The sequence below is a fragment of the Lissotriton vulgaris genome, chromosome 9, assembly GCF_964263255.1.
Source record: "Lissotriton vulgaris chromosome 9, aLisVul1.2, whole genome shotgun sequence".
Taxonomy (NCBI): domain Eukaryota; kingdom Metazoa; phylum Chordata; class Amphibia; order Caudata; family Salamandridae; genus Lissotriton; species Lissotriton vulgaris.
This window is the reverse complement of record NC_141697.1, coordinates 324301723-324325443: the sequence shown is the minus strand read 5'-3', so window position 1 is coordinate 324325443 and position 23721 is coordinate 324301723. Positions and strand designations below refer to the sequence as shown.

Here is a 23721-nt window from a genome sequence, read left to right as displayed (position 1 = left end):
GCACTGGGTGCAATAGTCAATCATCTTCCTAATGTGAGAGTCCATGGAAGGCCACCAGTAAAATTGTTTGATGCGTTGACAGGTCTTAAAGATGCCGAGGTGACCCTGATGAGCAGAGCGAATGATATGATCACGAACAGACTGAGGGGGAACAAATAGATCATTGCGCATGACCATATCATTGACCAAAGAAAGTTCTTCTGAAACATTAGCAAAACCTTTAAGTTCAGTGGGTAAGGTTCTACGTTCAGGCCATTTGTTGACAATGAAATCCTTAACTTTACAGAGAACAAGATCATTAGCATAAGCTGTATTCCATTCTGCTTCAGAAATGGATTGACATTCGGCAACTGCATCAATGGTGGCAACAACACACTCAATATCATCATTTACAATTGAATCATCAGTTAAAGACATTCTAGAAAGGCAATCGGCCCTGAAATTTTTACCTCCGGGAATGTGTTTGATGACAAAATGAAATTCGTGAAGCTTAGAAAGGAGACGAACAAGTCTAGCGGAAGCCCTATTGGAGGTACTGTCAGAGAGCATATGCATAAGTGGATTGTGGTCTGTGTAAATTTCGAACTTGCGACCCCAAATGTAGGATTTGAACTTTTGAATAGCCCAGACGCAAGCCAGGGCTTCTCTTTCAATTGTGCTGTACCTGGTTTCAGCAGGAAGAAGGGTTCTGGATGCAAAGGCAACCGTGTGTTCTTTGCCCTCAACCCACTGACCCAGGACAGCGCCCAAACCAGTAAGACTGGCGTCTACAATGATAAAACACATAGAGCCGTCGCAAAAAGGATTCAAAGCAGGTGAATCTTCGATGATCTTTTTGACTTGGTCAAAAACTTTTTGCGAGTCTTGGGACCAAACAAATTTTACACCTTTTCTTAAGAGTGTTCTTAAAGGTTCAACAATTTGTGCATAACCATGAACGAACCTGGCGTAGTATTCAGACAAGCCCAGGAAGGAGCGAAGAGCATCACGATCCTTGGGGGGTTTAGCATCACGAATGGCTTTAATTAAAGAGAACTTGGGTTTGATACCATTGGGAGAAAGAGAGTGACCCAAGTAATCCAACTCTTGGACACCAAATTTACACTTATTGTGTCTAACAGTCATGCCGGCTTTTTCCAGGACTTGTAACACGGTATTGAGGGTGTGAGTGTGCTGAAAAGAGTCGTTGGCGTAGACCAAGATGTCGTCTTGGTACGCTTGTACGCCAGGGATGTCTTGAAACAGGTTGTCCATTAGTTTTTGGAAAATGCTGGCTGCAGAGGCCAAGCCAAAGGGAAGTCTAAGGTACTTAAAAGCACCAAAGGGGGTGATAAACGTAGTTAACTCTTGAGACCTGAGGGACAAGGGAATTTGGTGATAAGCAGACCTAAGGTCAAGGAGGGAGAAGAATTTAGCCCCACCCAGATTAGCCAATAGGTCGTGAATTTTGGGAAGAGGGTGACAATCAACGATGATATTATTATTTAGGGAGCGTAAATCGGCACACAACCTGACCTCTCCAGTTTTCTTGCGAACTAGGACAATGGGGGAAACCCATTCAGATGAATCTCAGGGGGCAATGATTCCTTCATCACAAAGGTTTTTAAGAACGCTTTTAAGTTCATCTCTAGCTCTCAAGGGAAGAGGACGAACTTTGTGGACAACAGGCTGAGCATTGGGTTTAAGTCGAATTTCATGTTTAAAACCAAGTACGGTGCCAACCTTGTTTTTAAATAAGTTTGGAAAAGAACTCAGCAAGGAGTCTATTTTGACTATGGGAAAGGAGAGATCAGAAATGTCAAAGTTCCCAGAATCATGACTAGTATAATAGTCATGAGGGATGTCGCCTAAGGCAATGGGTTGGTCAGAACCAGGTTTGAGGATCAAGCCCATTCTGGCTAGGTCAAACCAACCTACAACATCCCTGCCTTTAAGGGCAACGTAAACTTTGGTGAAAGTGTATCTGCCTAGACAAGCAATGTTGGAATAAAAGAAGCCCAACATATCAATGTCTTTTTCACCAAATGCTTTGAGATGGAGATCAGATTTGGAAAGAACAACTTTAGACCAATTTGCATAAAATGTAAGGTCAGACAAAATGGTGACGGGAGAACCGGAATCAGCTTTAACCTGGATAGTAATTGTACCGATCAACAACTCACACAAAGGACTCTTAATTTTGGTAAATTCAAGAGAATCACATTCGATTGACAACATGACATCATTGAGTCTGGAGGAACAAGATTCTACATTTTCCTGAATCTCAATATTATTAACTCTAGTGAATCTTTTGCGACCCCTGCAAACAGAAGGAAAATGATCAATTTTCTTGCAGGAGGAGCACTTTTTGCCAGAGGCAGGACACGTGGGAGAATTGCCAAGATGATTCCTGGATCCGCATCTGTAGCAAATGAGAGGTTTCCTATTTGGTTGTCTTGAAGAATTGTTAACAAGGTCAATGGAAGTGAAACCAGAAGATTGTTCAACTAAATGAACAGAAGGTTGAGCAATGCTTTCTTGTAGAATCTTAGAAGAATAAGTTGCACGCTCAATCCCCTTGGCAATATCAATTGTTTCAGTTAAAGAAGGATTTTTGCAACTTAAAAGACGCTCCTGAATTTTTTTTGAATAACAAGCAAATATAAATTGATCTCTGATAGAGGCGTCTGTACTAGCACCAAAGTCACAAGTAGAAGCCAAGATTCTAAGCTGAGCGATGTAGTCTTCTACGGTTTCATCAACACTTTGTTTTCGTTTGAAAAAATTATGGCGTTCTAATACAATACTAGGTTCATCGTCATATTGTTTATTGAGACGAGCAATGGCTTCTTGGAAAACATCCCAGTTGTCACCGTAATCACCAGCGGGAGAAGCAATATGAGGTAAGTTTTCAAAAACTTGTTGAGCAGCAACTCCCAAACAACCATAGAGAATGGCAACTTTGCGAGGAGGATCATACTTGGTAGCATCAATGGCTACTAAATAGTTCTCAAAACCTTGCGCCAAGCAAGAGTAGGTTTCCCAGGAGTTTGTAGGAAAGGAGCTGGTGTTTGAAGCTGTTGAGAAGAAGCCATTGTATTAGTAAAATGAAAGGAGAGTATTAAACAACGTTGTAAAATGAGAGGTTAAAATAGGTGGTAGGCAGTAAGCGTGCCTATCGCTGATGACTTGAATAAGAAATGAAAAAGTCAAACAAACATGGTAGGCAATGAAGCGTGCCTATCGCTGAGGTCACTTGAAGACTTGTGAAATAAATGAAAATTCACATGAACATGGTAGGCAGTAAAGCGTGCCTATCGCTGTGGTTGAAAAATGACTCCAAACGTGAGAAAAGAAGTCAAATAAACATGGTAGGCAATGAGCGTGCCTATTGCTGTAGTGGAACTTGAAAATGTTAACAAAGCGATGAAATCGCTGTGAATAGAGATGCAATAAATGATGAAAAGCGTGTCAAACGCAGCGCGGTGCGTGAGAAACGCAGCGCGGTGGACAAAAGGCTTGAAAGGCCGCTGAAAATGGCCGCCGGCGTCGTCGTCAAGGGAACAGGAAGACATGGATCTCTAAAGGCGGTGGGGCTTGTCCTGCGATTGAAGCGTAGCACGCGTGTAGCAGCGCGAGCAGGGAGTCAGAACGTTGCGCGCATGACTGAGCGCGAGACAGTAACTGCCAGAGACACGTAGCGCCAGGGAAAAGGCGAAGAAATTAGGCAAATTGACGCCTGGAGCCAGGAAATGGACAGGAAAAGTGTCCGGAAGCATACGACCTGGTGTGGAAGGAATCAGGTTGGAGGCAGGCTCAGCTGAAGAGACACGACGAGCAGTGGTCGAGTTCAGGTAAGTTGACTGTCGTGGGTGCAGCAAAATCCCGATCGTCGCCAAAGATGTTAAGTAAAATGAAGGAAACTTGCGTAGGTTGAAGCTTGTGGATTTATTTTAAGTTCAATTCCAAATTCAAGCACCCACAACCAGAGCCGTCCAGTCGTGAGGAAGCCAACGTCCAATATGACGTGCAAGGAATCCTCACGACTGAAGAACTGAATTCCAGAATCATAAAGAGAACTCTCGTGCTAGCAAGCATGAGGGAGCAAAGAAGGAAGAGTAATCTCTGTATATAACAAAAGATCATCACTGTTTCAACAGCAACGCAGTACAAGGTCTTTTTCATTCTTTTTTTTAAATTTATTTTTAAGGCAAATGAAGTCACTTGGATATGGTGGTATTCTGTCTTTCATTAATGGATTCAGAATAAGCCCTGTGGTTTAGTGGCTTAGCAGCTTGGGCTTTGCAGTGGATATGGGTAGTATTCTTTTTGTTATAGCAATGATTCTTCTTTATAGAGACCACAGTACATCCTTGCTTGGGACAGGGCCAGCGGGACGGACTCTGAGCCGAACTACATGTCAGTACTTGTTTTTGGTAAAGGCGGCTGCAAACAGACTTTAAACAATTGACAGTGGAAAACAGGACTCTGTGTTGGCGGCAATGCACCTTTCCTCTCTCTTTTGGCAGCAGAACCACCAGTTTATGGAGCCTTGACAGGCAGCTGGGCATCATAGGAATCAATGCTTGGAACTGTATAGAAAATGTACACAGAAAGAGGAGTACAGCGCTGCCCAGGATCACATAGGGAATCAGAAGAGAAAAAGGGATCCAATCTAGGGGGAAGCCTGCATGAAGGAACAAGACGGCTAAGACTCAGAAATGACAGGCATTCATGAAGCGGGTCAGCAATCAGAATCACTACACCCAGGACGGATGTGAAATACACATACATAAAACAACATTAACAATAACAGGAGTGTGGGTTAAAGCACTCAGGAGCTCCACACGGTGAGACTGAAGCTCAATAAGTTCCTCACCCACACTTGCTGTTACAGATAGTGACTGCAAATACCCACATGTAGGATATGCATACAAAGGCAAGGTCTGTGTGCTTATACCTATGGTGATGTTATAGATGTAACTCAAAGACAATATTCCCAGTGAACAAGAAACACCGCCTAGGTAGTCCGCTGTGCCCACGGATCCTGACAATCAAACAGGAACACTCAAGGCAGTAACAGCAATGGGGTAGAACTAAACACAAGCACAAAAGACAATAGACTAGGAGATAGCAAGGAGGAGTGCTTAACAGGAAAGGAAGGAAATCACAAGGCACATTTGGCAGAAAGCAAGTAACAAAAATACAAGGTAATAGAAGCAAGACAGCAGAATAGAAAGACCGCAAATTAGGAACAGGAACCAAGGAAATGGGAAGAAAAGCAGGGACTGGAAAAGGATATACAAAAGGGGACACTACAAGGGTATACTAGAATAGTGCTGGATCAGGAGTCAAGAAAACAAAGTGGCACTGAAGGCTGTGCTGGAGCAAGACAAGAATTTAGCAAAAGCTCAATAGCCAAATTAGCACTGCAGGCAGTGCTAGTTCAGGAACAAGAGAAACTGCTGTAGCTCAAGAACACGGAATGCTAAGGCTCAGGAGTCAAGGTAGCACTGCAGGCAGCGCTAATTCAGTAAGAAGGATAACTGCTGCAGTTCAGGAACAAGGAATAATGAAAGTTCAGGAAACCCTGGAAACAAGGATATCAAAAGCTCAGGAAATACTGGAAACAAGGGTTGGTCTCACCAGTGCACAGCTACAATGACCAACCCTGGACTGAAGGGAGCTGGGGCTTAAAAGATCTCACTGTAATTAAATGCATCGGGTGTGAGCAGGCTAGCAGCAGGCAGCCACAGGTGAGCTGAATTCCTCCACCCATCCTTGGCCTGCAGGGGTGGAGACGAAGCAGTGAGCAAGGAATTCTATGTAATGGAGTTTCAGGCATGAGCAGGATGGCTTCCACAAAACTCTGCATGGATAGGGAATTGATGGCAATTATCAAATAGTGTCCAAAGGGCTGGAAGGCAGTATGTACATGAAAGGGAGGGTCTGGAAGCTTATTAGAACACTGGAGAGTCCCACAGTTCAACCCCTTGGTGGTGGACAAGAGAACGCAGGGAGCAAGTCATGACAAATACTTGGCTTCTTCTGGACTAACTGCCCTCCAGAAGGTTCATGCACACTCCTTACCCCTCTCAGCAGGCCACAGGTTTCTATGCTCTTTAGGCAAATCATCAGCTTCTCCAGTAGAAAGTTATGACGTCAGGATATGTCCCTTCATCTCTGGTAGAGTGACTGTCTGAGTGACACCAGTTCTGGTTGTACAACAGTAAACTCAACAAGAAGAAAGCGGCAGTAAGGGATACTTAAGAACTGGCGTGTTTTGATATAGTCGACGTGAGGGAACGCTGATACACAGCTAGGCCGGTGCATTACGCCTCTCGGGAGTCAACCATCGTATTGACCCAATAAGAATATTGGAGCTTTTGGAAACACTTTTTCACAGTTTGAACCGCTAACGTCACGATCCAAGAAAACAACGAATGCGAATCTAATCAATAGGAAAATTGTCGGAAGCGTTCTTTTGCAGATATCCTTACTGTATGGATTGATGCATCGCATATTTTAAGTAATGACACATCACTATTTTTGGGACGACAAGTGAACTACTCAATGAGTTTGAGCATTGCGGAACTTGCCCCGAAGAAGCCCCTTACGGGGCAAAACGCGTTGGCTGTTTTGAAACATCACTTTACATTCTATGTGACGAAAAGAAACAATAAAAGAGTCATCACTGTGAAATCAAGGAAGATTTTGGATCTGATTGATGTGGTGTGCATTTATGCACAAGAACATTGTTTTGTTGCCTCTCTGTGCTTTTTGTACTGGTTCACAACAGCTCCTTGAGTACTCTGTGGAGCACTCTCTTTCTTGGTCAAGAATAACTTGGAACTGGGACAATGTGGGTTGGTTTGGATCGCACTTCCATGCCCATTTTCCAGATTGGACCTATGGATCCTTGGTCTAAAGTTTCAGAACTGGTTTGTGTTGGTTCTCTCTCAAATGTCAATTCCAGGTTGCTCTCCAGACCCAGCTTTTGGGCAAATTGCTCTCTTGCACCAAAGGTAGCAATTGCCCTGGCTCTAAGCAGGATTATCCAAAATATGGGCACAATGAAGTGTGAGATCTCTGCGTGTGACTGTCATTAGAAACTGCAGTACCATCCCTCACCTATACCACCTACCAAATGACAGTGGTCAGGAAGAATTAATCAGTAGTCCATTGCTAACAAGGCTCTCATGGAATTTCTAAATGTAGTCCTGTCTCCATCCTTCTCACTTTTAGAGTCTGGATCTCCACCTGGAAGCCACAGGAGTGAAGCAAGACACTTTCACTGAAGGGTGGAGGAGGTCCTCATCACCCATCTTGTGCCATACTAAACCAGGGTCATCCAAAATGGATCCCACTGCCTCCAATGCCCAGACTCGCCTAACGCACACAGTGGTACTACCATACAAGTGACACTCACTGCACTTACATGCATTCAACATGCACATGAGCTATAAGCTCAATATTCTGGTTTACAGATCACAGCGGCACTTTACTAAAATGCGTTCCGTAGTGGTCACTGATAGGAAAAAGGTCTGGTCACACTGTAGATTCAGAAACATGGTGTTCTGCTGTCACCTCTTTATAGTATTCATCCAGGGGATGCCCACTCCCTACTCCAAGGGCATGCATGGATGAATACTATAAAGAGGTGACAGCAGAACACCATGCGAGCTACCTTTTATTTCTGGAAACTGTGGTGAATTAACTAACTGCATTGTGGATATTTAGAAAAGCCTTGCGCAAATTTTAAAGTCAATCGTTTTTATTCTTCTTATTACTCCTATATCTGGGGGACTTGCTTGTAGCTAAGGGGAAATATTTTAGCAGGCACACTGACACCGCTACCACACTAAAATCTTTACTTTTTCGGCATTCCCGCATTGTTCTAGCACCGGCGACGGTGGGCGCCATCTTGAGGGAGGCTGGGAGAGCGCTCTAGTCGCGCTATACTCCCGCCCCCTTTTCTTCCTATATCATGTGCAATCCTCCCAGACGGCGCAGCGGGCTGGCGCAGCGGGCGCGCCGGATGCGCGCCGAAGCCGCGCCTAAGCCAAGCCCGTCTGCGCCCGTCCGCGCCAAGACCGCGCTGGGCGCAAGGCACGCTGACGGTCCAAAACCCGTTATCAGGTATGACAACAATTATCTATTGTCCCTACGCCCTACACCCGCCCCCCATGGTCACGCTTGCCCCCATATAGACCTTTTCTCCAGCCCTCTGTTATGTCCTTACTGTAAATGGACTCCCCTTATACCCACAAATGGCGTCGACGATATGCACGCCCCTCCAAAGACTCGCTCCACCCTCTTCAAGGGAGGTCTGGTTAATGCCAGATCTTTAGCCTGCCATTGCCAAGATGTACACGATCTAATACTAAATCAAGAGCTGGATGCCTTGTTTATCACGGAAAGTTGGCTTAATGATTCTTCCAACCCTGACCTGGCTATTGCCCTCCCCCCAGGTTATACTATTTTTAGGAGAGACAGACCCTCAGGTCGAGGTGGTGGGATAGCAGTAATAATCAAGGATATTTTTCCTTGCCACACATTCGACCTATACCATCTCAAAGACGCTGAAAGTCTGGGTTTCTCTATTAAAATTACTCCATCGTTCTCTCTCTCGGCTGGACTTCTCTATCGTCCTCCGGGCAACCCCTCCTCTTTCCTCAACTCCCTGGATGAGGCCCTTGGCGCACTTACGTTACAATACTCCAATTTCATGCTCCTTGGCGATATGAATCTACACATGGAATCATCCACCGACTCCCATGTCATTTCCTTTTTACAGTCCCTGAACATCTTCGAACTCCCCCAACTTATCAATGTGGCCACCCATAGTGCTGGCCATACCATTGACGGCATCTGCTCTAATATCCCTACCCTTTCCACTTCCCTTCCACTGCCCTTAATCTGGACCGACCATTTTTTTATCCCCTTTGGCATCACGACACCCACTGCTCCCCCATCCAACCCCAAATACACTCAAGCTGCTTACACAGTCAACTGGAAGAAGGTGGCTGAACGCATACAGCTTGAGCCAAAACCGCTGCCCTCACCCCCCACATTAACTGGAGATGTCGAAGCTGACTCATGCAACTTCCACACCTGGATGCACCAAATAGTTGCGGTTAACTCTGAACCCAAAAACAACCAAGGAAAGGGACCCAAGAAAAATAAACCCAATGCCCCATGGTACACTAAGACCCTGGCAGATAGCCACCTCCAATGCCGGAGACTTGAAAGACACTGGAGACAAACTTATGACACGGCCTCTAAAACTCGTTATGTTCAACAGAGAAAAATATATCTCTCTGACATTAAAGCAGCCAAAAAGGACTATTTTACTAATCTCATAATGGAAGCGCGCCAAGACCAAAAAACCATCTTCACCATAGTTAAGTCCTTCACCCACCCGAAAGTTCTCACCGTTGACATACCTCCGTCAGAGAGTCTCTGCAACCAAATTGCAGACTATTTTGTTGACAAAATTTTCAACATTCAGAAAGACTTTCCTCCACCCCCGACGACCACCACACAAGTCACAGCCAATCACTTTCCTCTCTCCAGTTTTAAACCAGTATCCTTGCAACAGACAAGCAAGGCAATCTGCGCCTGTAAATCAGGAGCACCTACGGACTCCTGTCCTCCTATCATCCTTCACCACCTGATTAGCACAGTCAATCCCCACATCAATGGAATCATTAATGAATCCCTTGTATCAGGAATTGTACCTGCTGAGTGGAAGAAGGCCACTGTCAAACCTCTGTTGAAAAAACAGAACAAACCATCCACAGACCTGACTAATATGCGGCCTATCTCCTTACTTCCTTTCCTAGGCAAAGTCACAGAGCATCTAGTGCACGAGGAGCTTAAAACCTTTACAGAAGCCCACAACATCCTGCACCCACAGCAATCGGGCTTCCGCTCCGGTCACTCGACCGAAACAGCTTTGATCGAGCTCGCTGACTCCATTAAATTCCTACAGGATGAGGGCAAGCAGGCTGTCCTCATCCTGTTGGATCTCACAGCGGCATTCGACACCATCTCACACGTTATTTTAATCAATCGAATGCGAGAGATCGGCGTGACAGACTCAGCCCTGGCTTGGATCTCATCATTCCTATCAAACAGGTCCCAGACCGTAGCACTAGGACCATATCGTTCCAGCGAAAAGCCAATTACATCTGGAGTGCCCCAGGGGTCCATATTGAGCCCCCTATTTTTTAATATCTACATGGCACCCCTCTTAGCTGTGATAGAGTCACATGGCATCCTGGTTACGTCCTACGCTGACGACACGCAATTGGTCGTCACCATCGACAAACAGCGTACGGACGCAGAGCTCCGTTTTAAAAATTGCCTCTCTGATGTCTTTGTATGGCTAAACACTAATCATCTTAGATGTAATAGCGCAAAGACAGAGATCATCCCAATAGGCAACAATATTTCTTTTTCTCCCAAAGACTGGTGGCCCTCAGGCTCCGAGGCTCCTCCTAGTGCAGTCACATCAGCCAGAAATTTGGGCGTACAATTTGACTCTTCCCTTACTTTTGACGATCACGTCAAGATCACTGCCGGTCGATGCTTTGGCCTAATAAAATCCTTGAGGAAATTCTTTGATTTCCTCCCAATTGCAGCCAGAAAGTCAGTCGCGGTAGCCCTCTTACTCTCCCGACTTGACTACTGCAACGGCCTTATGGCTGGGATAAAAAAATCCACCCTCAGGAAATTGCAGAGTCTACAACATGCTGCAGCCCGACTGGTTCTACAACTTCCCAGAAGGTCATCTGCATCGGCAGCCCTGAATTCACTTCATTGGATGCCACTGCACAAAAGAATCTTTTTCAAATTGCTTCTCACAGTCCACAAAACCATGCAAAATACAGGACCCCGCTATTTTGTAAACCGCTTCAAGCGCTACAATCCTTCGCGCTGCCTGAGATCGTCTGGGACTAACCTTGTCCAAATCCCCAGATTTAAATACAAGACCAGGGGAGGAAAATCCTTCAATGTTCTGGCAGCTAAAGCCTGGAACACCTTACCCATTGACCTTAGAGTCATCAACAATGAGAACAACTTCAGGAAACTTCTCAAGACATGGGTCTACAAACTATCAGACTCCTCTGTCCTGGCTGCCATCTAGTTTCTTGTTTATCTTGTGTTTATTCACCACCTTTCTCAGTTATTCCTCCGTAACTCGCCCAGCGCCATGATGCTCCCTTGGGAGCGAACGCTCGCGCTCTACAAATACCCACAAAATATCAAAATATCAAATGTTGCGCCCCTCCAGGTCACAGAATAGGTCCTGGACTTTGCATTTTTAGGGACAGGCATAGGCTTCTGGGTCCATACTAGATTAGTGTTACACAAGGGCCAAACAATTCATGATACTGGTTTCACTTGCAGTTGGAAACTCATAGCACGGGTAGATACTTGTTTAACATGCAGGGGACATTCCAACCCTAGCAGTGCTTATTTTTCTCGTTCAGGGAAAGATTGTTGTCTTGATCCATGCTATTAATCGAAGTCTGGTTTGATCATACACTAAGGGCTCATCTGCCTATCTTATGTTAACATGGTTGTTAGCATTGCCATTCTTAAATATATAGTAGTGTCATTCGTTTCTAAATTGTTAATACACTCGTTATGATGTTGCCTACTTGATAATTTATTAGTGCTGCCTGATATAGCCTAATGATTTGTATACCTGGCTTCATCATTCTTTCTTTTTGTTTTAGGTTACCTACTTCAGTTTGTGGTATTACAACAAGCAGAACCTGCGGCGCTGGGTGGATTTAGATAAACCCCTGAAAAAGCAGCTGGACAAGTATGCGGTGGAGCCCACAGTGTATTTTGGAGTGGTGTTTTATGTGCCTTCTGTTTCCCAGCTACAGCAGGAAATAACCAGGTGAGCACAACAGCCACTGTGTTCATTCTTTGTACTGTAAGCGAATGTTTGCTACTTGTTACGGACTCTTGGCTCAAAAGATAAAACATTTCTCCAGAGCAGCTGTTTGCAAACGCTCTTACATTGTACTGAAAGGAATCATTCTAGAGATGGATCTCTTGCTCTGTGTGGTGCAAAGGAGCATGTTTTTCTAAGATTGGCCATTCGAGCAGAAACCTAAGCACCCAGTAAACATACTTTTTAAAAACGCTTTTTTTCACCTTTTAACCTGAAAACGTTAATGTACTTTCCTAACTTCATTCCTACATTTGGAGTAGAATTCTGACCATTTTGGGAGTTACAAAGTGCTCATAGGAAGTTAGAACTGTACATTTCTGGGAGTAATGTACTTCCTCCTCCATATTCATGTCAGATGAATTGCCCCAAGTGAACATTTGACTAATCCTATTATAAATTCACATTACACTGTTATCCTTTCTTTTTTGTAAACTCGGTCTCTACAGTCCTTTGATATGTGAGGGTGTTGGGGTTTTTATTCCCACCCTGGAGACAGTTACTTATAATAGGAAATCCTAATAATTGTGAATTCTTACAGACATGTTGTGGGTATACTCCTGTTTGGCTAAACAACTTGATGACTTCTTCCCTTCCCAACTGTAAAGTTTTATAATAATTAAAGTTGACATACTTGTGGGTATTCTAGTGTCATGTTACACTTTGATCCTTCAATGTACCCTGATTCTATAAAGTGGTATGGAAAATTTAGAATCATACATTTATGTTTTATGTAGCTAACTTGTAGGAAAAAGCAAACAGAGTTGTGAATGTGTCCTAACATGTTTTTCTATATGTGGCAGTGGTTCCACTAGGAACTCCATGTTCGTGAACTAATTTGAAATGAAAAAAAAAATTGTTTTCTCTTAGTATGTAACATTTGACGTCAGCTTGAGCATAAGAAAAAATACAAAATAGCCAAACTATTGTTTGTTAGTCCTCTCTTATGTGAAATCGAGAGGTTTCACCCATATATTTCAATAAAACTATAAACATTTTAGGGAGGCTTGGGCAGTGTGGTGATTGCAGCAAGGCGTTCAATATTTGAACACCAAGACTCCAAAGGGCCAGCAAAGGGAGAATGCAGCCCATTATCACTGCCACCTTGCAAATTATTCCCCCCCCCCCCCCCCCCACGATCATAACGTTTGGTACCAGCATTGTCAATGCCAGTAGGTCTGGCGTATAATAGAAAGTGTCTCTTCAGTTATTGGCAAGTTTACATATGCAATACCTCATTATCGTATATGCCATTGTTCACTCATTTGTGTGCTAATCCAACCATTCATCCATTCCACTGACTTATTCTTACAAAAATCCACTTACCGATCCACAATAAAACAGACACAAATTCAAACAGCATATTGAAAATGATTGTAAGAATAAAATGAGAAAAATATTACTGCATACATTTGAACGGCGTGTCTTTGCAATTAAGGAAAAGCGGCCATCTTGAAATGATGTTGCATATTGTGAATAATTTCTGTGCCTCTTCAAGATGGCTGATATGTTACTTTTACATGTAGTGGCCATTTTGGTACTGTGAAACCACAACACGTTATTGACAATATCCTGACACCCTCCCAGATTCCCCCCTGTTTTTACTCCGGTTAGAACAGAAGACACTTAGGATAAGGTGCATTTTTCAGTCATCCCAGGATTTTGTGATTTGCAAAAAAAATGAAATTTGCTCTTTTTAATAATAAAAAAAAATCCTGCAATTTTTATAAAGGCACTTACAAAATCTTAAGTAATCCTTTGTTTCTACCTTAATTTATTTGACCCGGTACTGCTGTGCTGGGCCAATAAAAGTAGGGTGGGCATGAGAGAAGTGTTGTCTTTATCCCTCACCTGGCTGCATGCCTATGAGTGTATGCCCTATTATATACTAGAGACTTAAAGATATTTGTATTCCCTCCTTGCCCTATTATCTACTAGGTACTGATAGGGTAGTTCATGCTAATCTTAGGCGTCCCTAACACTTAGTGTACCCTAATGAATGTATGTGTTTGTGTTTTAACATAGCACCCATCCTGGGCTTGACTAGCAGAGCCCAGAACACAGTCCCAGCCAGCTACCACCTGTTTCAGTCAGCAAATAATAAAGGTGCACAGAGCACACAGAGCACACAGGATGCCTTTGTAACACTGACAAATGACATAGGCTTGTCACTATAAGCGATTCAACCCTACTTTATTGAGCATAAACTTTCAAGCACTGCATACATTGTTATACAAGCACTCTGTTTCAGGGGAACACTCAGTTTCTGACCAATCAAATACTGAAGTTTAGAGAAGCAACATGTAGGAAGAGACAAATCCCTTCTCCAGTAGTGCTTTCTAAAGCCCTTTTCCTGTTGATCACTTGAGGTTGGCAGCAGCTGCACTGTCCAGCTCGACCCATCAAGATAATACTGGGAGAGTGATGGATGTGTGAGACTTTCAGTGAAAAGTGATGGCTTCTAAGCACATTAGTTTAACCTAGGAATTTGGATAATTATTTGGGGTGGGTGACTACCCACCCCATAGATTAATCACAACCCTTGTGAAAACCCTTAAAGTCACTAATTTAACCTGAGCTCAACCTCTTCACTGACCGCTGGACACTCACAAAGCAAAGAGTAAAAGTTCCTGGGGCCAACCCTGCCCACCTTTGGAATTTTCAAGAAGGTGAAAGTCTCCCGCCACACTAAACGTGGGCTCTGGCTGTATGTGGGGCATGCACTATGGCATTTCTATTCTTCCCACATCTAACACTAAAATCCAGCTTAGGGCAGTCAATGTACCCACAGCAAACTCAGAGACAGAAGTCTGGTAAAAGTAAAGTAAGGTTTTCCAGCAACCACACACTGTATAAACAAGAATTTGTTTGATAATTATTTACTTTCCTTTTAAATGCACCATCAGTGTTATATGTAAACCCAGCAAACCACTCAAGCAAGATTTGACAGTTGAGCAGGATTTGACACTGTAATGTCAAAGTGAATACTCGCAGCATTTTCTTTCCATTTCAGAGGAGTCACATTTGCTCATTCAGGCCAACTTATTGTTGGCTCCTGGGAATCACTTTGCATCTTTTTCACACCTATTCATAGGCTTATTGTTGGCTGGCACGAATGGAAGAGCAAATGCAAATCTAGCCTCCACAAACTTCAGGCAGGGAAAAGGTAACTTTCTATAAGTGTTAAACATAGTTTTTTAATGGTTTTCTAGCTAGTCCTATTCCGAAGGTACTTTATTAGGATTATTAATCTGTTCAGTGCTTTTCTGTATAGGACAGCTGGGCTTATCAAAGTAAAATGGCTTTTGGGTGCTAGTTAATGTAATGACATGTTTACATTAAATTTGCACATGTTCTACTTTCAAAAACTATGCACACTACCTTGTAGGCAACAAGGCCTACATATGAGTGATTTATACTTTTTTTAAAGGGAGGTTTTGTCCTGTCAAACGTGTTTTTTGCAGGTCGCATTGCAGTTTTTACACTGCTACAATCCTGCTAGACTAGCAGGCCTGATGCCATGTTTACCCGATAACTGTAGTGGATGTCGCAATAGGTAATGCAATCCACTAGTGACATTTAACTTACAGTCCCTGGGTACATCTTGTGCCTTATACTAGGGACTTATAGGTAAGTTGAATACACTAATTGGTAATATGCCTATTTGACAATGTTTAAATAGGGCCACAGGCTCTTTTCTACTGGTTAGCAGGGGAAACGTTTTTCTGAGTTCAAAAGCCAGCAAAAATATAGGGTTCAGCAAAAGTGGTGACCACGCTGAATAGCCATATTTCCTACACTCCTTAAATGCGTCATCCCTTAACACAGAAACAAAATAACGTTATTTTCACTTGTTTCATGCTGCTTATATATTGAGAGCATCATGTCCTAACTCTGGATTTCCTAAAGATGCACGTCTCATGAGAAAGGTTGATTCATTTCTATTATAACTAGCCATTATTGATGTAGTTTGCCCCCTCCACCTATGAGCTCCAGCTTCTTTAATAAAGTTCATTTTTTGCAATAGGATCTTGGATATTTTCCACTAATCCTCTTTCAAAGCGCATGGTTCTATTTTAGATTCATGTTCACCACTTGCAGAAAGATGCTGCTACAGCAAGAATGGAACAGTAGTTTGTGGAAAGGCGCCTTGTTTCAAACGGAGCTCTAACATTGAATTTCTTTATGCAGGTACCAGTATTACTTGCAGTTAAAAAAAGATGTCTTGGAGGGAAACATTCCATGTACACTGGATCAAGCGGTGCAGCTGGCTGGGTTGGCTGTACAAGGCAAGTGACGACAATAAGTTTGGATATTTTGTTGCTATGAAGACTTGTCTTTGGGATGTATGGCTTAAAAGTAATTAAAGGTGAGATTTACTAAATTGATTTTGCTTTTGTGACAGTGGTACAAAGGAGGACTGAATTATAAGAGTTGGCAGATTTCTTAGATACAATAGTCACTTTGAAAGACCAAAATTTAACATTAACATATCTGGTTTGTAAGCCATCCGACAAACTCTGGCCTAACTTGACTAATCAACCGATAGATCTCAAATCAAATGCATGGTACATTGGAGTAGGAACAAGATTTATGAGACCTTTAATAATAATTATAGTAAGCTTGAATGTGTAACTTGTTTGGTTATTTGAGGGCTTGATTTAATTGGAAACTTACTTAAAAACAATCAGCAGAAAGAATCACCTGACATATTAAAACAGAATTTAAGTGCCAAATTAAGTTTTAGGAAGAGTTGGTGCCAAGTCAGTGAGCCTCATATTGCAGGTGTACCAGGTAAACATTGTAGCAACCAGCAATTTTTGGGGCAAAGCCAATAAGATGCATAAATCGTTCCCATGCACAAGTGGTCAAAAATGCATTCTTGAGAACATTTCTCATCCTAGGGAATGCTACCCGTTAGTCCAGTGAAGTAGTCAATTGCATCGCTGACATTTCTTTCTGACCAATTTTATACTGGACTAGGCTTCGAAAGGATCCATACTTTTAAGTGTATTTGTGATCCCTGTTGGATGCAACGTCCCTTCTGAATCAAGCATGTACCACCTCCCCTAAATATTGCCCCTGCATCAGGCTAAACCCGTCATTGAAGGCTCTCTTGGTAGCGACATTTGCCTACAGCTTAGGTTGTGGACTTTTTACAACTGTTGTACACCTATGGAGAAGATTAGGATGCAATGTTACCTAATGATGGGATTTTAAAATGTTTGAAATATGATTGTAGTTTAATAGGAATGTATTGTACAATTGCAAATTGCCTTGCTAAATTGCTTTATACAATACATTGATTTGGTTGATTTACTGCATTTTTATACTATCGAAGGTGTACAGTTTTACACTGCAGGAAAAGCATATATGTGATTTCCGTTGTAAAAGTGCATTTCTGGAAAGATTAATTTGTGTGAATTAATAACCACCTATGGAAGACGAAATATTGTAAGAAATATTGTAAAAAATATGCTTCCATCCTTTTACTGCAAAGTAGAATGATAAGGGAATCAGTGGATAAGCAAGTAGTGGCACATCAAGACCTGTTCCGCTAGATTAATGAAACCTCCAGAGCCGAATGGAACATGCATCCGTACATACTTATACTGCAATGGTAAACATTTTTGGGGAGAGGTGCTTGCACACCAGAGGCTAAAGCCCACCCTCCTGCACCTTCTGTCTGAAACTCGCAAATCTCCTGTCATTTTCAGTTTCAGGAAATCACCTGCGTGTTTAAAGCTTCACAGAATTGACAGTTGTCCAAAACCCTCGCTTGAGCAAGCCTGTTGGCTTCCCTTTTATCCTGTCATCTATTTTGGCGATCAACTTCAAGAATTACCATTTTTTTTTGCAGTTTTTCTCTCCCAAAGCTGATTGACTTAAAATGCTCACCTTTTAGATTAGCTCAGCATCTTCGCTAAGCATGGAGGTAGTAGCTACTTGTCTGCATTCTTGGTGGCAGTGGGAGCCTGTAGCCCGACTTAAAAGATTGATAGATCAGAACATCCTCCGCTCAGTTGGCAGAGGGGCTCCCTTTATTAGGTCCAGTTGAATCTTGTCCAGGTTAAACTGGTCTTTGGAATAGACTGAAAGGTATTCGATTAATAGTCTTCCTTCCACCTGACAGATGTTGGGACTTCATGTGATGTTGGCCCTTTTTGCAAGAAAGTACTGCGGTTTTGGCTTTGACTCCTGGGGGATTATCGAGCTCATGACCTCTTGCATCTGGAAGTACTCTGCTGCCCATCTCAAGGTATAAAGAGTTTTGCAGGACATCTAAAGCACAAGGAAACCATTCAACTAATTCTAGTCTAGATAAAGTTCCAGGACAAGCTCCCCTTTCAACCACAGGAGACACACTCCTATGTCCTGGATGAACAAAGAGGGGACCACAACTTCTTGCATCAGTTTTTCTGCCTTTATGTTTGCTAATTTACAGACTTGCACCCATGACATAAAACTTATTATACTCCAAGAATCTATCCAGAGACTATCTTGTGTGTTGCTGTTTTGGGGAGTGGGGGGCTTTTGGAGTATAGCATATTCAGAATGGCAGTATACAGTCTTCTAGACCCTAGAGACCCCATTATCAAACCTTGCTATAAGGATGATGCACTCTGCTTTTGAATTAGCCACTTGCTAGCTCTACTTTTTGTTCAGTACACACCAATTTCATGTAGATGTTTACTAACGGACGCTCTGTCGGATTTCCACAATGCCTAGGAAACTATGCTTTGTTTCTTTTATCTGAAACCATTCTCAGATGTGAAGACAACCCAGAATCCAAAAGATGTTAGACAGTGTCTCAAGTTTTGTCTAAACTGGACCAAGCCTGTTTGATCCCCATAGAGGTAGTTTAACACCTGTAGTAGCTAATATGCTAGGAACCGGTTCTCAAAGATTTAGAGATGCAATACTGCACCCAGAAAGCCAGGGGGGTGCTACAAAGGTGCGGGCTGCTCTCCTTCTGAGGTTATGCATTTGGTAATAGTAGACCCTTCTAGTTCAGTTTAATACAATTCCATACAAGAACACGATAATTATGATACTTTTCTTTTTTTTAATCTTTATTTTCAAATGTTCATATACAGCAATAAAATAAAGAAAATTAGAGTGATACACTGTCAGATATCGTAACATGAAGAAATTATCACATATATACAATATGATAAAATGGAGCTTAGACAGAACGGCAGGCATGATATTCACAGTATCGGAACATGTTGATGCATTCCCCTTAGTCTGCCCTCCCCATCTCCCGAGACCGCAGCGGCCATCCATACACAGTCCATGTCGTATATCATCAGGATTTCAAAGACCCACAACACAGTATATACGGAATGTTGTGGATGTGTGTCAAATAATGAGTCATGTCTCATCATCCCACTCTCACCGGGACTATACCACTTTCTACTTGAGAGGCAGGTGTCTGACGCGTCTTTTCAATTAGTTGGGCCCCAGATGTCCTTGGTGTGCGATGAACCAGACATAAGGTTAGCCTAGAGTTCACAGTTTACATTGCAGTAAGCCAGGCTACGTAACCATCCCTGTAAGGTAGGTGCCGTTCGTCGGCCCCATAGTAGCACTATTTCACGTTTAGCTAGTAGTAACCCAAGGGCCACAAATCTCCTGATCTTTTTAGGAAAGTTAACAGTGTACCCCAGGAGTTCAATTTCTGGTGTGGGGATGAGCATCAGTGCTGTCATGGCACTCAGCGTGCTGTGAATTTGTTCCCAATATATCTGTAAATTGGGACAAGTCCATGTAAGATGCGCAAAGTCCGCGTAGGGGGCGGAACATTTCAGACATTTCTGACATCTGTTTTTGAAACCACAAGAAATGTAGTTAATAGAAGCCATGTTAGTAATGCATTAATTTTCTTCCACAGCTGAGTTTGGCGACTTTGATCAGTATGAATCACAGGATTTCCTGCAACGGTTTGCCCTGTTTCCTGTGGTAAGGATTTTCATTCCTTTGGTTCACATTAAAATATTTTGTATTTTAGTTCTTCCCCTATGTATGCCTGAAAATATCCCATTGTCTCAAAGAGCTAGTGCACTGCAACGAAAAGGAGAGGTGGTAAATATGAGCAGGATGGCCTCACTGAGTGACTCGTTCCCTCATCAAATGGTGTATCTAAGCCACAACCACTTGAGGAGTTCTGCAGATTTCTGAGTAGATTATCTGCCTTTCAGAAAATGCAGCTAAGACTGATATGGTTACCTAAATTCAACTGTATCTACTCTTTACAGAAAAGTAGACCTCCTAGAATAGGTTGTGTGCATTTTATCTCAAAAACTACATGGCTGCCCCTTGGAGTGGCATGCTTTTTAAATGCTCAAACTTCACAGATGTACAATATGTATTTGTCTACATAGAACAATGGTGTTAAAGAGCTACAAATAGATTTCTCATATACAATGATCTATCCTCTTTAGGGATGGATACAGGATGAAAATGTCCTGGAAGAAGCTACTCAAAAGGTGGCACTGCTCCATCAAAAGTTCAGGTAAGAATAATAACCCCAAAAAGCTAAAAATCAGTCAGAAGGGTGGATGATGTGCCTTTTCAAAGTAATACTTACATGATATTTAAAGTAATTATAAGCTGAAAGAGGCTTTCAACATAGATAGTCTGTTGCATGTTGGTGTAATAAATCAGAGTCTTTTTCTTCCAGAAAGATATTATGTGTATTTGTAAAGCGCACTATTACCCACGAAGGTATCCTGGCGTTGAGCAGGTGTGCGCGCGCCTAGCCCTGCCTAGGGTAGGTTGGTTAATTGAAATGCCAGGTCTTAAGCTTCTTGTGGAATTCAAGAAGAGAAGAGGGAGGCTCTGATGTGGAATTGGAGGTTGTTCCAGGCTTTACGAGCGATGTAAGAGAATCCTACTCCTCCTGACCTTGTTCTGTGTATGTGTGGGATGTGTGCAAGTAGGAGTCCTGCGGATCAGTGGTGTCTGGATGGTGGGTGGAAGGAGATGCGACTGTCTGTGTGGGAACTTGAGGATGAGACTGGTTGGCGAGTTCTGTATGGTTTATAGCCTTCTACTGTGTTACTTTGTGATCCCTGCATTGAGGGTGTTCCCATTGCCCAACTTGCTAGTAACTAGGTATGAGTGACACTTTTTCTAATGTTGCCTGGGTGCCATTTGAAGATCTGCCTCAGCATTTTCAGGGTGCAGTGATAACGTTGACCTATGCGTTCATATGTATTTTGGCGTCAATTAATATTCCGAGGTTCCTGGCGTGGATTCTGGGTATGGGTGTGTGTCTGAGTTTGACTAGCCACCAGTTGGAGTCTCATGGTAAAGTGTTCATGCCGAAGATCACTACTTCTATCTTGTTGGTGTTGATCTTGAGACAGTTTGCTTTCATCCAGTTAGCGACTTCGGTCATGCAGGTGGTGGACTTGTTCTTTTGTTCTAGCAGATACTTCTATCTTGCATTGCATGAACACGGACTAGTTTGCATATTTTAACTAAGATATGAATCAAGGTCTTTTCTCAGTTGGATTGGCAAAGGATTACTTGAATATAGCGTCCACGTCGCCCGATACCTCCAGGGCATGTTTACGGAGATCTTGGGAGAGGCCTCTGACTTTGACATCCGCATTGACTGAGCGCACCGGTTGGGCTTGACAAGATGGACCCCAGCCCCCTCGCCAGACATACTGGCCTTCCTGCCGGACTTCCCACACAAGGAATGAATACTACGAGAAGCTAGGTTAAAGCAACCCCTCAAGTATCAAGGTCACTCCGTAGAACTTTCTCAGGACCTCGCCTCCATCACCTTACAGAAGTGGAAAGCGTTCAGGGAGGTGACACCATTCTTGAAGGAAAAGAGTGTCCTACTCCTGGGGTCACCCTTTCCGTTTGATCTTTAACACCATCGATGCTAGTGTTATTTTCCTCTTGTACTGGAAGGCTTTGATCCCCATTGTTCATGACGAGCTCAGCTCGTCATGAGTGTATGGAGGTGTACATCATGACGAGCTGAGCTCGTCATGAGCGTCCAAGGAGTTAAGTGGAATGGCAAATTACACCAACTGCAATCTCTCCAAGAAACATGTGCGATCCTTGGACAAGAACATCAGAGGCCTGGTGAGTCACCCAGCCGCACACCACGATCTTTAGGGGACGGATGGCAGAAAGTAGGCCTCAGACTCTCGCCTAATTTGGAATCATGGCCGGATTCCGCAACCATGACGCAAGAAAGAATGGCAGCCCTGGAAGCAATGTCAAAAGATACCACATCACCAGACAGACATTGATCTGCACAATGGGATACAACAGCACCAAACTATAGCTGGCTGGGGTGGGCTGAGAGTGGGGGGCTGGGGCTGGCCCGGGTCACTTGAGTCACACGTACACCCCGACTTTTTCCTCCCCACATGTCCGCATTCTTGGATGATGGGCATTGGACTATGGTAAAACTTTGGGACTGTTCAGTTGGGGTTCGGGAGGGAATGGGGAGACCCGGGGGTTTGGGGTAGAGGGGGGACGCACAAGTGGGGGAAAGGGGGGCGGGCGAGAAAGAAGCGGACCTGGAGCAGAACACAGGAGCAGGGGAGACAGTGCTCTGAAATGGTTGAGGGGGTGTTTTTGGGGTGAGGGAGGAGGGGGGAATGGGGACCGGTGTGCTGAGTGGGGTTATGTTATGTTATGTTATCATAACTTGTATAGCACACAGCTGCCCCAGCTAAGGGGCGTCCCGGCACTTTGACTAGCAGAAAGAACACAGCATACATAACAGAAAAAGGAGAAGTAACAGAGGAGCAGTCCATTAAGGTCCAGGAGGGAAAAGGTAGGTTTTGATAGCCCTCCTGAACATAAGCAGGTCATCTAGGGCACGGATGTGAGCTGGTAGGGAGTTCCAGAGCTTGGCCGCACAAAAGCGGAAGGAGCGGCCTCCCGCTCTGCTGCGTTTGAACCGTGGAACTGTAGCCATATTTTGACCCAATGACCTCAAGGAGCGAGAGGGGACATAGGGAGTAAGAAGGTGTTCTAGGATCTGGGGAGAAGACAATTTAAGAATCTTGAAGGAAAGACATAGGGTCTTAAACTTAATCCTGTGAGCCATGGGCAGCCAATGGAGTTTCCGGATGGTTTCCTTAGCTGAACAGAATCTAGGAAGACCCACCAGGGCCCTGGCCGCCGCATTCTGCACGCGCTGCATCCGGGTAACTTCCGCCTGATTGGCCCCCAGCAGAAGCGAACTCGCATAATCGAGCCGCAAGAGTATGGTGGCCTGGATTATCAACTGCCTAGTAGGGGCGTCGAAGAATTTTAAGATTGGTCTGAGCCCACGTAGAATACCAAAGCATGTAGCAGCCACTTTTTTGGTATGTCCGCAGAAACTGAGGGCAGGGTCTAACCAGACACCTACATTTTTAACCTCAGATACCGGGATGGGGGTTGGGCCCAGCTCTGGAGGCCACCACTGAACGCCCCAGAGGTTGCTGTGCTTACCAACAACAAGAACCTCAGTTTTCTTAGCATTGAGCTGCAAGCAGTTCGCCGTCATCCAGCCAGCCACTGCTGGGGCCTGGACGAGGGCCAGAGCTACTAATGGACAGAACCAAGGTCCAGGGGTATGGCCACACAAATTGAGGGGGTAGGCTTTGAATGATACCGCAGACACCAATAGTGAACACATCATGTCGCGATCCACTCTTCAGGTGATCACCCTTAACATGAAGGGGCTAAATAATCCAGTTAAAAGGTGAGCTATTCTGTCCTACTTGGAGAACTTGGGCGGCTGTGTG

General features: G+C 43.7%; 1 protein-coding gene across 2 annotated transcripts in view; it reads left to right on the top strand.

The window, feature by feature from the left end:
- PTPN21 (protein tyrosine phosphatase non-receptor type 21) overlaps positions 1-23721 on the top strand; it is a 369019-nt gene that overhangs the window by 72328 nt on the left and 272970 nt on the right. For both annotated transcript variants that reach the window (XM_086937623.1, XM_086937622.1), the window contains exons 3-6: positions 11727-11896; positions 16142-16239; positions 19845-19912; positions 20395-20465. In XM_086937623.1, the coding sequence (XP_086793749.1) occupies positions 11727-11896; positions 16142-16239; positions 19845-19912; positions 20395-20465 (407 nt within the window). The remainder of the gene's footprint in view (positions 1-11726; positions 11897-16141; positions 16240-19844; positions 19913-20394; positions 20466-23721) is intronic.